The 17,591-nt window shown below is 40.1% G+C and overlaps 1 protein-coding gene across 1 annotated transcript in view; it reads right to left on the bottom strand.

Moving 5' to 3' along the window:
- Positions 1-17,591, bottom strand: part of LOC122408030 (uncharacterized) — a 151,702-nt gene that overhangs the window by 30,121 nt on the left and 103,990 nt on the right. Inside the window, exon 4 of the mRNA XM_043414561.1 lies at positions 3,066-3,122. Within this exon, the coding sequence (XP_043270496.1) occupies positions 3,066-3,122 (57 nt within the window). The remainder of the gene's footprint in view (positions 1-3,065; positions 3,123-17,591) is intronic.

The raw sequence follows: 17,591 nt of genomic DNA, 5'->3' as shown, positions 1-17,591 counted from the left end.
TTTTGTCGAAGGTACAAGAAAAAGAATGAGAATAAGCGGGAGGGGAGAGCGAAGAGAGAGAGAGAGAGAAGAGCGAGAAGCGAAGAAGCTGTACGCGCGGGCTCTCGGCGTAAGAAGGAGATGAGGAAAGTGGTGGGCTGATTCATGGAATCGACATTAAAATAAAATTACTAATTGACGGAGGCTAATAGCAATAAGACAAACAGCGGGGCTAAATGCTATAAAGTAAAACACAGCCTCGCAATGCTCTCCTCTCTTTCGCTCCTTCTCTTTCGACCTTCCATTTTTCTCTCCTCGTTTCTCGCACTCGTTTCGAGTCCTCCGAAGCATCACTTTTTTTGCCTCCAGCGACGACTGTACAAGTTTTTGTATTTCTGCTAAAAGTTGTTCGAGCAGAGACACCGCGATATCGCGCAGTGTCCGAAATGCTGCGAGTCTCCTCGTTAAGACTCTTCCTATTTTTTTGCAGATCAATCCTAATGGCGCATTTGAAAATAACTTGAAAGTGAAAACGAACGTTCTCATCGACTCACAACTCATTTGTCATCGACCACACCGTCGTTCCGACTGGATAAACATTCAATTACCTTCCCAGTTATTCGAGGGCTCACTATTTTACGAGGTTTTCGAAGCATCCACAGTTTTCGTGTTGAATTATGAGGAAAGATGTCAAGTACAATTGAATTCGGTTCTACTGAAGCAATTCATTTGTAAACGAGAACGAAAAAAATCGAGAAACAAGTGTGAAAAGACGAGGCAAGCTCCTGAAACAGCAGAACGCGTTTCCAAACTCTGGAAAAGTAAGTTTTGCATCAAAAGAGACCAGTCGACCCGGACAACCCCGTGAAGAAAACGAGAAATCGTGCACGTCGAGTGACCCTCGTAAAAGAAGGAACATGACATCGAACGATGAGACCTGTCAGCGAACAAGATCCGGTATCGGCGAAAAAACATTTTTGGAGAATATAAAAAAAGTGTGGCGAATCGAGTAGACAATAAAAAGTGTCGAAACCAAGCCAAAAGGTTCGATTGTTTGAACTCAGTTTTAAACTTTAGATAAAAAACAACTTTTTAATACTGCACACTCCAAAAGTTCTATCAATCGTTCGCCAATTTTGCTAGTACTTTTTTTTTCGAAGAATAAAATTCATAAAAACTTCCATACAGAGCTTCGCGAGCTCATTAAACTTTGAGGAATTTCTTTCTCACTGTTCTCTTACTTTCCACGAAGAAATTCCAACTTGTACGAAATATAATAAATTATCGGAAATTGAGAAACGAATGAAATAGACTTTCCAAAGGGTTTCCAAAGGATGAGTGAAAATTAAGGCTGTTTCATCAAATTCCAATTTTTTCCTGAACCCTGCGTTGCGAGAGATTTTGCTTCATTAGTTCGATTGCGAGAGGGAAGCTTTACGTACACTTGGAGTACTGGCGAAACTTTGTGATTTTTCGAGTCTTCCAAACGAATTTATCACGATAAAATAATAAAAAATGACTCGCATTGGTGGATTTTTGGTATTAAACTTTGGCATTGAAATCAGGTTTCTTCTGATGCTCAACGTTTCGTGGGATATTTGACCTACGACAGTGCCACTCTCGTCACGGTTTTTTCCATGAAAGTTTTTAACAACGAGAGGTAGCGAAAAGAATTTTACGATTCGGTCTGTGGCTCGAGTGTAAAGTTGTTTGGAACGCTTTCTCGGAGAAATATTCAACGCAAAATTGTATCCAACACTATTTTTCATTTCGATATGTCTCCAGGCTCGCGTTTATTCTCAGTACCAGAACGTCCAATTACAATACAGAAAAGACGGAATATAGCCTGGCGAAGAGTAAAAAAATGCCAAAGGCGTTTTCAGTCTTCTGCTTAAATTGCACCGAATTATCGTTCGCCATCTCGCGGTCGCCGGCGAAGTCAACCCCGACGAGAGTAGTTTTACGAGCGGAGATTGAGACGAGGGGCGAGTTTCCGGCTCCTTCCACCGAAATGAGTATGAGCCTTCTACATCTAATACCTAATGACACCATAACATTTTAAGCGTAGTCGCCAAAAATGAGAAAAAAAAAACAAAATCTTTTTTCCTCAAAAAAAACAAGGACTTTCTTTCAGTTCCAGAGCAAATGACAAACTGTCGCGAGAGACTGTGTAATTCTCTCCATAACCCACTTTACGTAAAAATGAACGAAGATAAACGTAGCAGAGCGATAAAAAGAACGCTAAAAGAAGGGGCGAAACATCCCCGAATTCCTTTTGCAACCACAAAAACCTTATGGCTAATTGATATATTTACGTGCCTCGAAAAATGGCTGCCACCCTTTTTTTTACGTTTAGCATCGTAGATTTTAAGTATTGGAATCCCCGAAACGTAATCGCGTATCCTGGCACAGTGCATTTTCGATTTATTTTCACCGGAAGTGTACTTTTTCAGATTCTTTTTCAACGTTTACGGAGAATCAGAATTTTTATCTAATTTTTCTAAAAGACTACAGAAAAAAGAAAAAGGATGCACAGCCGCGAGTACTCTTTTTAGATAGCACTCTAATTTTTTTATGTCTTACAATTCAAGATTTATTTTCTATGCCTGTGAAATTTCAAGATCCCTTAATCGACTGTTTGGTTGAAATATTAACATTTATTCTATTATCTGGATTGAAATTAAAAAAAAAAAAAAAATGAAAAAGAATTCGAATAGTCGGATCAAGTGCCACAGCAGACCTGAAAGATGGTGATTCAGCACATGAATTTAGAGATTCAATTTTCTTCTTATTGCTTCATGAGCGTAGATCCGATTTTTGTTGTTATTTCTCACTCCACGTTGTCGTTCGATAAGGTAAAACCGATTTGGATTCAATTATTCTGTGCTCTTTATATTCATGGCTTTTCTTCAGCCATCCGAGAATTGCGAATGGCTTGAAAATAAAAAAAGTTGCAATGCCAAAGATTTATAGCGCTGAAACTCGGTGTGCAAATAACGAAATTCTTGGATGAGAAACTCTCGTTTCTTTGGCGAATGTCTTCGCTCGAGGATTAAGAGTTTCGAGCTTTGTGAACGATAACTCACCTTGTATGGAGTCTGGGGATGCTGGCTCCTTATCGATTCTTCCGAGTGCGTCGCTCGCTGCAACACAAAAAGGAACAATAAATTTGATAAATTATCTCGATCCGCATTATTTTCACATTTGAACTTTTAACGAGAAATAATAAATTCGTGTGATCAGCCAAAGGCTCTCGAGAAACGAAAATGCGTGCAATCTTCGAAAAAAACGTCTCGTAAATATTCAAAGGGAAAAGTATCTGGAAAAATGGGAATTGCATCCAAGAAATACGAGTCGGGGGACTGAATAATTTTTTCCGAAATGAGACAGTCATTCGGCCAAGCCCGAGCTGAGAATTATGCTAAAGGGCACCCAATCAAGAGCCAAATGGCTTCCATTCGCAGTCTGCTATTGTATACAGCGGCGAATCTATAAGGCCGGGGAAGCCCGGAGAAGGGGGTTGTTTCATTAGGTTTCCCCGAAAAGGGTCGATGTCCCCCAAAACTAGTGACACGTAGCTCGAGGATCGATATTCAAATAATCTCTCTCGGAGGGAGGAGAAGAGGAGAGACAAGAAAAATAAAAGCGTGTGAACGAAAGAAATATCGTGCTGCGGAGCAACTTGCTGGGTGATTTCGTGAAAGAATGAAGGGCCGTACGTCACCAAGGGATGCTCTGACCAGGGGTGGACAACCACTTACTGGCCCCTTGGGTCTCACAACTCAGCCTCCGAAACGACAACTGTATTCAGATAATCCTACCACCCTCAACTTTCATCCCCACCTTCAACCTCTCAGCTCACGATCCTCACATTTCAAAACGCACCCCCCTTCCACCCCAAAAACTCCCATATAACGGGCTTCGTATATTTAGCACATCCACCCACGTACGAACCTACGAAAATTTATACCGCATGGTCCTGGGACCACTGTTTATCGTTTGCTACTTTTTCTTCTATGGGGAAAAATCATTGTGATTTAGAAGGGAAATCACAGTGAGCGAAAAAGATCGATGGTAGAGGAACTTGGCAGAATAATGGACCGACGTTCAGTTATTTTGGATTGCTGCATTTTTTTACTTGATTCATATATTCCCCTTAATCGTCGGTCAATTCAGTGGGACAGAATTTCTTTCGGATACTCAAGGTAGAGCTGGAGGATTATGAATCGTAAAATGTTTGAATTTTTTCTAAAGAACCGTATTTGTAAATTAGGCAATTCAGTTTTCTAAATAAACATTTCGGCGGTGGATGACGAAACGTGAAAAAATGAAACATTTTTGAAAAAGTCTTTCAGCGTTTTTTGGTTTAAAAAAACCGAGGAATTCTCCGACCAGGCACTGCATGCTCGATAGTAAAATATTTTATAGAGAGAAAGACGCCGGACTCGAATCGATAGATTATTGCATGTACTATCCGAGAATTCTCCGGAGTATCGTAAAGCGGATACAGCTGGACAGGAAGATGTACGTTTTCTTATCTCTTTTTGTAGTGTCCCCTCGGACCATCCCTGGCCAGTGCCAATATCCTTATACGACGTGTTTAATGTCGTCGTGGTGAAATGCACGAACGGGTCCACGTGCTCCTTTTGCATGGGGCATTTTAAATACCTATGAATACGAAAATTGAAAGAAAAAGTGTGCAAAAGTTCGGGAAAGGGCGTCGAGAAACTATTGTCATTGCTGTGAATTCTGTCTCACAGTTTTCTTTCTTATTTTTTTGTTAAATATGTTTATAGTTTTTAATTTCTCACGAATGCGTTACGGAGCGGGTAAAATCGGGTCTACAGAAATGCAAAAATTATGCTGCCGACCCATTCTACGGTGGAGCTCACCCTCCTTAAAGTTGAATCACTTCACCCTCCTTAAAGCCGAGTCAACCTTATCAGAAGGGTGAAGAAGCTTAGGAAAGGCCGGAACAAATACGATTCAACACGTAGCGTGTTGGACGTTACGCCCTCCCGCTTTCCAACACTCGACTGAAGTGAAATTGATGGAAAAAACGATCTTCGTACGCTTCGAGTCGCGAATCTTTATTTTTTAAAATGTTGCTGTTTAAAGGTGCGGGGACCGACGGATAGCGACTTTTTGAAGCGAAATGTTTCCGTACACTTTTCTCTCCCCGAAGAGCATCTTTAACGAGTTATCAGAAAACAAGTAACAGCGAATCCGATGGTCGGAGTGGGTTTCCCGGTGCGGATGGGTTCGAGTGTCATCGCCAGTGCTACTTCTCATTGGCTCGCTGGATTGGCTCTTGACCCAATAAGTTCATATCGCATGAAAGATGCATCGTAAGGAAAAATTTGAAAAAAGATTTTGTCTTCAGTATTTCACATTTAAGGTAGATCGTATTTTATAGGTGTCTAAGTCGGATCGATTTTTACTTCCTAATTGAAGAAATTATCACTTTAAATTCACGTCAGAGTCATTATTTCGAAATTGTAAATAAATCTTTTCAACTTATCTTTTAGCGAATGAAATTACAAACCATTAATTAATGGGGGATCCATCACTGACCGAACCCCAAATTTCATTCGTCCCTGGCGAAAATACTATATAGTTTTTACACAGGGAAAACCCAAAGGGAAATGGATCAAGAAAAAAGTAAAGACAGAAGCCTGTGACAGGAATTTTTTCCCAGATCTTCGTTATATACGTCATCGTTATTGTGTGCTTTTTCATAAACCTCGTAAGAAGCGTTGATTCGTTATGAAAAGATAAATGATTTTTTACGCATAGTCCCTGTGTAATTTTCTTTTAAACACGTTTATCTCTCAATAAGAGGAACTCTTTAAAATTTGATACGCGCGTCTCAGTCGACTACCAATTTAAACTGTGTGTAGATTTCAAGACTTTCTCAAGAAAATCGTTTCCTGCCTGAACTAGCTTAATGAATTTTTCATGTTTTAGAATCAAATTCAATCCTTCTTATCGACTTTCCCAAGAACGTTTCAAACAAATATTACTTCCCTCCACTCGTTATTTCGATCCCGATACGTTGGTGCAATAATGCGAATCGAATGAATCGGTAAGACATTGAAATACCTGGAACTTGAAACGATTATATTCTCAGTACTGCCCACACGTAACACGTATTTTTGCTGGCAGATATTGACAAGACGAATATATATGGGATGATGGATGTTCCATTAAATAATTGATACGAGCGAGCAATACGTTCGCTCCTTCTGACAACCGTGAATCGCGTGACCGTTGCACACTGCACAACCTCATTGGGTTATTCCTCGTTAGTATTCATAAAGGTCAGTTTGTTGACTGGCACTATCGTGGCTGCCGCAAACTACCCCTCCCTCTTCACAGCCAGCCCCGTTACACACACCCACACTTTGACGTTTACGGAGCTCCATTAAGTCCATGTACGAATTGATACGTAGAATATATTATTCAGAGCTCGAACTCGTGGCTTCCCGATTATTAGATACAACGTTGCGATCTCATACTGATTTAACGTTTTTCAAAGTCTTTAAAAACTTTTTGCAACTGAAATATTCAACGAGCTGGATTTACAGATTTTCCTATTTCTCGACGAAGCGATTAAGAGCCCGAATAATCATTTTCCCCGTGAATTGTGCTCTAAACTTTTCGTATAAGTTACTTCGTTCGGACATTTTTCATCGAAGCTTCCCCTCAACTCAAAACAGCAGAAAGAAAGACAATAAACTGATGCGGCTGCATTTGAATATATAAATGTGATTCGTTCGGTTATTTATACGAAAATCGATGTTTTCAGAGCTTTCGGTCATGCAAGCCTCATATCGTTGTGCTTTCATTGGATTTAGTGGGATGCAGTGTGTAAGTTATCGTAATAATAATGGAGGTTTGGGTGGGCCGCGTCGGTAGACGAACGTGCGTGCTTCAGACGCTTCTTTCCGGAGCTCTCACCGCATGAATACGAGATGCGGCCTCTGAATCTGGTTTGCGTGGTCAAACCGTGTCGGCCAGTCGGCCGGGCATCAATTTTTAAAAAGCACCCATATGGAAACCACGTTTCACCTACGTTGCGATCCTCTTACCATACCACACGACCCACGAATCATTCCTTCGAAGATGCGCGTGAATATTAATACGAATAGTATCATCGACCCGTTTTACCATATCGTATTGCACGTAATTTTCTTCCCTCTTGCATACTTCCACCAATAAATTTGAATTTTCAAACGTTTCGCTACTTTTTTCATGCATTTTTCTTCAAACTTTTTCCCTCCTTTTTTTCTGAAATATCGTTTGAAATGTCGATCAAAATAATAAGTTCTGGCTTCAATTATATTTCTGTTGGAAGCTATGACAGTTTTTTCACTGAGAAAAAAAGTGATTGGAACAACGAATAAAATAGTTTTAGGTTTAGATCCAACTGGAGATTCATTCTCTTTGAAAGCATTGTGTAGTTAAATGAACAAAACTCTTCCAATAATATGAATTGCTATTTTTTTTTCTCAGTGTTCCAAATAAAATTCACAATAAGATTGCTGGAACGGTCTTGGTTTTGTTCATTTTTCTTCAGGTCTTTTCCAAACTTTCTTGCAAGAATATTATTTGCGAGATTCGTCGTTCGAAATTCCAGCTCGATGCTCACGTTTTTTGGCAAATTCTTCGACCCTGCGTTCTATTATAATTCGAGGTCGTTTAATCGAGCTCTGGAAGTTTCTGAATAAAAATGGAGCTGGTGTGATAATGGGCGTCGTTAAGAAGAAACGAAACCCTCGCCGAGCCACCTCTCTTAGCCCCAACTCCTTCGTTCACCGTTTCCCATGGCAACCGTCTTATACGTCAAAGAAAAGCCCATTCGCGTTGGAAAGAATCTTCGCCGAGACTCAGATTCCGTCACGAACTTGCGAAAAAGTTCGTCATCCGCTCTCCAAGAATTATGATGAAAACGTACATCGCCTTGCTCACTGTCAATAATTGGGGACAAATGAAGCCTCCGCGCTAATATAAAAATGATGAGCGAACGCTCGATCAGACGATTTTACGAGCTCATGAGCAAAACGTATTCAGAATTTTCAGCGATCAAAAAATTCCCTACAAACGGCGGCCACTTTAACTTCGCGTCTTGACTCGCTCTGCCTAAATTTTTCTTTTTCATACTCGGCTTCGAGACGCTGCCGCGTCTCTAAATAAATGTGAGAAAAATGATTATCGTACGTTTCAAAGAATCCTTTTCTCCATATTTTCTGTCAGTCCCGGTTCTCCCGATGGATTTTAATATAAAAAACAAGAAGATAAAAAACATTCCCTATTTCGATGAAGTTCGAGAGTGCAGTTGTCCCTCAAAGTTGAAAATATTGACGCCGAAAAAAGGATCAAGACCAAAAAAAATGAGAGTGTCGTTCAGGACTCTGAATCTGACGTCGGAAGCGAGAAAATAAAACATCAGAGAGAAGCTCGGAAGCGAGTGGAATCCGAGAAGCAAAAGAGCGAAGAAATGAAAGCGATGAAAAATCGAATGATTGATCGACGGATGATAAATCGTATATATCAGGCGTTAATAAGCATTGTGAGAGTTTGATGGATTCAAAAATAATTGCTGTCCAGTATCGAGACCAGGGGTCGGTTACATTTCGGCCAAGGGTTGCAGGAAAATGGGGGTAGACATTTTTCGAGCCGTGACGTTAGAGTTAGCACGCCCTTGTGCAGATGGTAAACGATGTTTAAATTGACCTTCCGTTTATCTTTAGCGGGGCGTCATACGACCGTCTCACCCATGCGTTTGAGAAGGGGCTTTTTCCATAAAAATAAGTCGCCAAGAATATTGTCGAAAATGGAGGGAACAGAAAGGAAGAGAATGAAAATGCTGGTGGATCGAAGAGTCCGAGAATTATTTGAAATTGATGAGACTGCCGGGAAAGCGTTCGAAGGGCTATCGAAAAAGCGAAAAACCTTTGCAGTCTGCTGTAGCAGCTTTTTAAAGAAGGGTTTATGGGTGCACGGCACGCGTGCCTGGCGCGTGGTGTTTTAGGGAAAGGGTGCCGCATCGGTGAACCCCTTTTTATTTGTATCCGGGTCAATTTTGTGCTCGGGGACGATCACGAGTGTTGAATCACCTTAAGCACGTTTTACATGCTGCTACAGAAAGACCTTGATTCGTAGATCAATTTTCCGTTTTTACAGATTTTCTGCCAATTTTTTCTTTCTCGTAATCAATACTGAAAATTTACATTCGTCATATTTGCCATAGGCCCAATTTTTTAGTACTTTTTTCTGCTCTTCCAGAGCCAAACGTAATCGAATACGAAAATTTGATTTCGGAGTTAATTATGCCTGAGGCTGAATTAAGAAATGATTTTTTTTTTATTTTAACAAAATTTTTTAAACTATCAATAAATATTATATATTTTTTAATTTAATTCAATGTAATACGTTTTATTTTATTAATTAATATAATTTGAATGAATATATAAACATTAATAAAAAAAATGTAATTAAATTTAAAAATGTAACAAAAAATTAAAATCTCGAAATTCTCAATATGCACGAGAATTCCAGAGCCAAGCAGTCTGCGGCCGCAGCAATTACTCAAATGGCCAAATTGAAGAAAGTGTTGAACCACCGTGAAGAAAAAATCGTGAAAAAGGCATCGCTATTTATTCGTACTGAGGCACATTCGTGCAAAGGTGTATAAATAATGATTGCATGTGTGGCAAGAAACAAAACAAATAATCTAACACGTTAATATTCGGTTGTGTTGGTGTGAAGTGGCTTTTGAAATGTATGCAGTGTACGCAGTCAATACATGAAAGCCTCGATGCAGGATACATTTATCAAGACACTTATGATAATGCATAAAATATTTATAAAATGCAAATGCCTTTGGGTGTGTGTAGCATTAAAAAATAATAATAGAAACTCTGGTTAATTGGCAGCATGGGGAAGGAGCCGAGAGAGAAAGCCGTTGAGAGAGAGAGAGAGAGAGAGAGAAAGAGAGAGAAGAGAGCGTTGGCAGTAGTTTGCAGAGAGTTGAGAAGGTTTAGAAACTGAGAAAAGGGGCGAGGAAAAGATGAAGAGCGATGCCGGGTAACCCCGTGAGTCCTGACAATTAAACTTGATATGCCATGGAGATTCTGATGCACAGCGTACAACAGAGAGCTCGGCTCTTCTCCCCCTCCTCCGGCCCCTTTTTTCTCGAGCCGACAATGTGTGCTACCGAGCCGCTGCTCATAATTACGCGGTAATTAGAGAGGTTTGTCGGCAATTAACTTCGTGAATATCATCCCCAGCGTTCTATCGTACCGACCATTATACTTTAATGTTGTTGCAGTCGTAACAGTTAACGCTGCAAACTCGACAGGGTTGCGATGCACTTCTTATTCGAATTAACGAAATGGGCAACTTTTTCTCATGCAACTTTAAGCTCGTTGAGAAGTTCTTTCGTGCATACGAGAATGGGAAATCATCGATTTCCGAAATGTATTTTTCTACAGATTTTCACTCAATAGAAATTATGGGAGAATAATTGAATTTTCCTATAAATTAAATAATATTTATTGTTCCATAAGTAGGAACTTTCACCGGACTATTTAGTAAGTTTTGACATTGTGTCTGCAATATTTATTGCTATAAAACTGAAAATTCCGCAAAATTGAATTAAATTTTGAATTTAACATTTTATAGTGCGTTACAGGAACGAATACTTTTCGTTAATTTGTTCCTGCTGTTAAATTTATCGCGGCAAATTTAACAGTGAATTTCACGCTAAATATTACCGTTTCATTCTCTCCGTGTCGCAGGATGGCAAAAATTTACTCGCACTTTTTGCTTCTTGTCGGAGGAACGCGTTCATGGATCTACGAATTCGAAGACTACGATTGGCCTTTGCGATTGACAATTTCACTCCCGCGTGTCAAACTAATAACGAATCAGTTACGTTGAATCGCTCGGAAATCAATGAATAAACGAATGAAAAGTAAAAAAAAAACATTAACTCGTAGACAGCACACTCCCTTCGAGGTCACACACTTACCACACTGTTGTAAATTTGCACTTGGACTTCTCAAAACGTTTTTATTTCATCGGTGAATGTATGGAATAAATCTCACAACGAGACTTTTTAGGGGTAACAATTCCTCAGTAATCGATTACAATGATTAAAAAAGTGGAAAAATCGAGTTTTAATACAGAAGAATGGTGAAATTGTAGAAAAGAATTTGCAAGTTCCAGACTTTTGAGATTTTCCCTTTTGCAACTCCGCACCAGTGTGCTGTCTACGGTTTATGAGGCAAAAGTTTTTGGATATGCTGAAGGTAAAATGGGAAAACTGAGTATCGTCAGAAATGAAAAAAGAGAAATCGAAGGTAGCATTAACAGAAATATACCCATCGGTATAAAAGTACGGGAGAGCCTTCCGCGTTTCTCGTATATCGCTTATATATCCTGCCCGAAGAATATGGCCTCCCATACTTCATGTGCAGATAATTCCCTGGCTGGCAAAAAGTTTGTAATGACGGAAAATCTAATATATATCGGTCGAAGAGAAGAAAAAGAAAATGAGCGGCGGGGGGGGGGGGGGGGGAAGGAAGAAGAAGAATGAGAGAGAAGAATGAAGGTATGGCAGCAGCTTCGGCTGGTTCGCCCGGGCATTTGGCTCGGTCTCGTTGGTTCGTTCCCTCGCCGCTTTTCTTGTAATTAAGTTATAACGCGAGCGAGGGGTTGTGTCGAGTTGGGGGGGGGCGGACGTGGGTGGCAAGGGGAGAGATAAGGGAGCGCAGGGTGGCGAATCGGTACTGCCAGAGGTATGGAAGATTGCTGTGGAAATGGAGAGAAAAAAGGGGGTTTAAGGGGGAGCCCTCGGCGGACAGAGAACAGAAGCCAGCGCTGGAGCAGCGCTCCAAAGAACGGGAGAGAGAGAGGAAAAATAAATGAAGAGCGAGAAAGCGAAAGACAGGAGGAGAAGGAAAGAATAAAGAGCGAGGAGGGGCTCACTCGCGAGAAGTGGAAAACAATAAGGGGCTCTACTAATCCGAACGATATATTATATCCAACTTGAGTGGTTCTGGCATCATGTTGAGGGAGGGGGTTACGCGACAAGAGAAAAAGATGGAGGTCACTTTTGGTACTGAGTACACACTCGCATTTTTGTTTTCGTATGTACGAGTGCTCGTGTGTGTTCGGTTTTCTTGTAATGGCTCTGGCTGCTTAGTACGTGTCACAAATGGCCAAGAAAAATAGAGGTTGCCTCCTAACGCATATTGGAAACTTGTGCTAAGTGAGCTCGAGGGGCTCGCTAAACATTCGGGCGAAGACGAACCCCTGCGCTCCGTTGTCCCGCGTACTGCGTCTTCGGTCATTATCGATTCCTGTTACAATGTACTTTCTCGCGTTAACCCTGCATCCGAAACACTTATCGAATGATTTTTTCTTTTCCCCTTAATCTCGTTCTCGTCTTATCTCGAATGAATTTCATTTGAATTGCTCGCGGGAAGAAATAATTTTTGGGACGTTGCACTTGATTTTTTAATATTTTCCGAATGTTTAGAGCAGTTCAATCAAACGAATTTTCGTTGGGTTGAAAATTTGTTTTGAATTTTGATCGTTGAATGGCTCGAAAATTCAGAGAGTTGAAATAAAATTGGGCAACGAGTTCGAATCGCAAAATGTCCATAACACACAGATCATTTGGAGCAATGCCATGGAAATGATTTCCAAGGCTCGCGAAAGCTCTCGGAGCTCGGAGGCGGAGGCGGAAAAAATAGATTGGTGGGATGGGAGGTCGATCGCGGGGAAAGGCTAAAGTCGATAATTATCGTAGCGTGTAAATAGCGATACGCGGCCTCTGTAGTTGCCAACGAATCGTGATGAGGATGATAGAGTAGAGGGAGTAGACTAAAAATGGCGGTAGAGTTGGGAGCAGGAGCGAGGCAGGGGCAGCAGTGAGGAAAAAAGAGAAACGAGTGCTGCAAATCTTGGGCGGGCAAGTGTGAGTATATACGAAAAAGAAAATGGCCGCATTGTCGATACTGTCGGGCGAACAACTCAATTGTGCGAAATCGAATTGGACGAGAGGAGGACGCAATTAATTAGTTCGTGCTTGCCGGCGCTTTGCTCCAGACGCACGCCGAGAAAGAGCCCGAGAAATATCATTTTCTTGGCAGAAAACAACGGGGCCGGAGTATAGATAAGGTGGATTGTCCTGCTGCGGAAAGAAGACTCGAGAATATCCACATTGACGCGGAGATTCGACTCGCTACTTCATACACGTGTGTGTTTGCGTGTGTGTTTTCTCAACTGAACGGAATGAGGAAAACCGCGTCCATCCATTTTATTCTCTTTATGGTTCCTTCCGGTTAATTTTCTGCGATATTCACTTCCTCTTTACAATCCCCCCCGCCCCTCTGCCGCACCGGCGATTTACGTTCCACTTACTCTCTAATAAATATTAAAACTTTATGCTTATAACATATTTTTTTTCTATTTCTCATTCATTATTCTCATTTTACGTCTGCTCAAACTTATCTCTAGACTCTCATCTTGAACTCATAATTCAAGACGATTCATGTAAAAACAGAAATTTCATTATTCAAATGGGGGCTTATACAAGTTTCGAAAAGTCTGCACGCGCAACAGTACGCGATCTTATCGCTCGATCAAATGCTAGAAAAATCATTCTTTCTTTTTATCTCAATCGTAAACATGTCTATGGTTGAAGTAAGACACGTCAAATTGACGGCGAGATCGACTTTAGACACGAGATTGAAGAAAAACTTTCATTTTACTCATGAAATCCTTCGCGATCAATGATACCGTGGATTGGAAGACGAACATGATGATTGTTCTCAATTTATTATATTCTTGGAGTTGATAAGACTTTGAATATCTGACGTTTGGAATGGATTTCTCCAACGCAACGAATCTGCTGGACCCGAAAGTCTCGAAATGTGAGAAAATCTCTCAGCAATCACCACCGCTCTCTCGTCGACGGCTAAAAATCAACGCAAATATCTTCAAAAGCAACGAGATAGGCACGCAAGTTGTCTCTAACGTCACGCTATAGCCACTCACGCAAAGAGAAGACAGAAAAGTGGAGAGAGACTGAGAAATAAGGGGAAAGAAAAGTTCATAAAATATACACGCCACTTTTTTTCAGAGATTTTTCTCACTTGTGGTAAATTATCGGTTTAGCTTCGTTACTTTATCTTTTTTTATGACAACCGAATTCGCTTCTCATTGTTTCATTTGATTCTGACAAAATTGCTGCAATTGTAACTTAAGGTAGATCGTGCCCGTAGGATCGTACTTTATGGGTGTTTAAATTAAGTCGATTTTCATTTCCTAATTAAAAATATTATCACTCTAAAATAATGTCAGAGTTCGAAATTGTAAACACATTTTTCCAACTTATCTTTTGACGAATGAAATTGCAAACCATCAATTAATGGAGGATCCATCACTGCTTGAAATTTCATTCGTCCCTGGCGAAAATATTATAATTTTTTATGCAAAAAATCGCATTAGAATGCCCAAAGGGTAAACGCAAAGGGAAATGAATATAGAAAAAAGTATTAATAAAAAGACAGAAAGCTGTGACAGGAATGGGCCAAGCCAAGAAGAAACAAAATGCCGAAATAAGCAAATGTGAGGTTATACGAGTGCTCGTTACCAATTTCGTTCAATTTTTAACGTAATACATCTTTATTACTAGTTAGACAGTCGCCTCGAATTTTTTCCCAGACCTTCGTTATAATATACTCCATTGTTATTGTGTACTTTTTCATAAACTTCGTAATAAGCATTCAATTGTTATAGAAAGATAAACGATTTTTTCCGGATAGTCCCTGAAACCCTGTGTATTTTTTTTTCATATTAAAACAACGTTTATCTCAATAACCAATAAGAGGAACCCTTTAAAATTTGATACGCGTGTTTGTGAACTACCGTATTTTAAACTCTGTATAAATTTCAAGTCTTAAAATCGTTTCGTGCATGAATTATCTTAAAGATAAAAAAATTCTTACGCTAAAGATTCGTTTTAAAAAGTAGCGAAAACCATCGAGAGAAACGTCTCATTTTCCTTCATCGTCGAAACAATCGCCGAATTTCTAAAACCATTTTTTCGGATTTTTTTTGTAATAAGAATTCCCAACAAAAGTCGGTCTCATAGTCCCACAATTTTGTGCTCTTCAATCATCGATAGAAAGTGGGAAGGCACTTTTATAAATGCCACGATAATGCTCATTTTTTTACATAACTAATAGAGTTGCGGATAACGAGAGCTGCCAACTCATAACGCTTAATTAAGGCGCGGTCCCCGGGTCCACCGGAGTACCGCCGGGTCCAAGTTGGTGTATATATGAAGGAAGCGAGGCTTAACGTCTGCGCGAGTAAGCGCACAAGTTTAACCTGGGACGAAGGGTCCGATCTGCGGACGTGTGGGGGGTCCTGAAACTTCCCGTGCGCACAATCGTGACCAGGCCACGTTGCAACGAGACCCAAGAACGCGGCCAGATCTCACGATAACGAGCTCCGATAACACACCGCCCTCCCAAGATCATTCGCTCGGATGAGTGATATCGAAGAGAAAATAATAGCGATATTTGGAGACAAGGAGAAAAAGGTTGGAACCTTCTCTCTCCAGCTTGTCAAGACTAACCTCTTAATCGTTGACTCGAAACTCGTCTAAATGCCCGAGCAATCAACTTCATTATCTGACCTTACTAATATCGCTAACGAATTTTTTTCCAAACCTTTTCAAATAACTACACTCCGAGCCAAAAGTTTCTTTGATCGCGTGTTGGAATTTAACAAAAACATTTAAATATACAATTACCGTTAAATTAAATTGTTGAAAAATAATATATTCCTCACTATACAAAACGAATTCATTTTCTCTGTGTATGTTAAAAAAACTATTAAAAGGTGAGTCCAATGCCGGCCAAAAGTTTGTTTTCAAGCAGCAATGATTGTTGAAATTCGCTACCAAATTAAAAAATCTCACTTTCAATTTTTCAATTTTAAGATTTCTGCTGAATTAATTATTCGAATGGAGTTTGATGGAAAATTATTGACCGCGAAATGAGAAGGTCCGATACGCAAAAAAGAGTTTTCGAATAAAAATTTCGAATATTTCGAGTCTCGAAAGTCCTGTTGCAAGAAACTTTTCGCTGGGGATGTACGTGGACGGGATCTTAAGAGTATTAATGCTTCACTTTTGCGACGACGAGGATGCAGTAAAATCCTAGTATCCGTGTAGGAAGCCCGGTGGCAAATTGATGAATGGCTCAAAGGACAATCTCGATCGATATTAAGTTTGATGAGAAGTATTGATTACGAAAACGATCAAATCAAATTGCAGGAAATTGGCTAAATCGCAGACGTGCTCTTGACCTCTCAATAGCTTAATCTTTGAAAAATTTTCTGCAGAAGAGAAATCGACGAAGCGAACTGACGGAGAAGAACAAAGATAAGAGAGGAATGTGCAAAAGAAAATCTAACGAGCCCCACAAAAACTTGTCCGTTTAGTTTTTCGACCTGAAAGAAAATGAAAATTTGAAAACTCCACCAAGTTTCGTTCCAGGCCAAAGGTCGTCTGTTCCAAGGGTTTGAAGCACGTAAGTAATCCAGGCGAGATCAATGCCACGAGAGGCGAGCGACCGAAGAAATCCGTCGATAACACTGAGCCGAAGTGACGGGCGAACCCATGCCGATAATCCCCTCAAACTATCGTTATAAGCCTACCTGGAAACACCGCAAGTGCGTGACCGAGGGACGTTTCCGAATATATTCCATAAAAATGTATAATATTTGTAAATTAGAATACCTTTCTCGAGCGGAGAATGGAACGTGCCGAGCTTCAGCACTACTTTCTGAGCCAATATTTCATATTTGATTAAACATATTGGATTAAGGCAAATCTGCAAGTTTTTATTCCCATTCGGTGCTCTACATTTTTTTATCATCAAAATGACATGAAATATTTTCATTAATATTTATGGAGCATTCATTTAACGAGGCTAATTTTATTTTTCACGCACTTTTTGTTGTTCTCCAATGGAACAATTTTTATTTATATTTAAACAGCTTTTATTTATGTTTTTATAGTTTTTATTTGAAACTTAAAATTTCGATGAGATCAAACAATTTATTTTTCAAACGAGCTGATAAAGCAAGAAAACAAAATTTTGATTTTGTTTTGAATAAGTCGATGACAATCCCGAATAATCGTGGCATGCCAATCGGACATTTTTGTTTTTTTTTTTTCATGGGGAAGAACAACTGGGCTGAAAAAAGGGGTGGAAGAGATTGAAAACTCGGTAGTTTTCTCTCCCCGCTGAGAGTCCCGTTGGAGCGTGACACGATCGTCTAATCAGAGAAAGGGGGATGGTTTTGCATTTTACAACGCCCCGATTCAATGCTCTAACTGCCTAATGCGCGCACGACGACCCTTTTTCACCCTTCTTTCCTCCTCCACCCTTTACAATACTGACCCTGCTAACCAACGATCGCCATCTAAACGTCATGGCCTTGTCCCCGTCAATGGAGAAAACGAAAATAAACTGCGGATGTAACGTGTGGGAAAAAAACTCGATTTTCAAATGACAACTATT

Source organism: Venturia canescens, chromosome 3 (assembly GCF_019457755.1).
Source record: "Venturia canescens isolate UGA chromosome 3, ASM1945775v1, whole genome shotgun sequence".
Classification (NCBI taxonomy): Eukaryota; Metazoa; Arthropoda; class Insecta; order Hymenoptera; family Ichneumonidae; genus Venturia; species Venturia canescens.
Note: the sequence above shows the minus strand (reverse complement) of the source record. Positions and strands in the feature narration are given on the sequence as shown.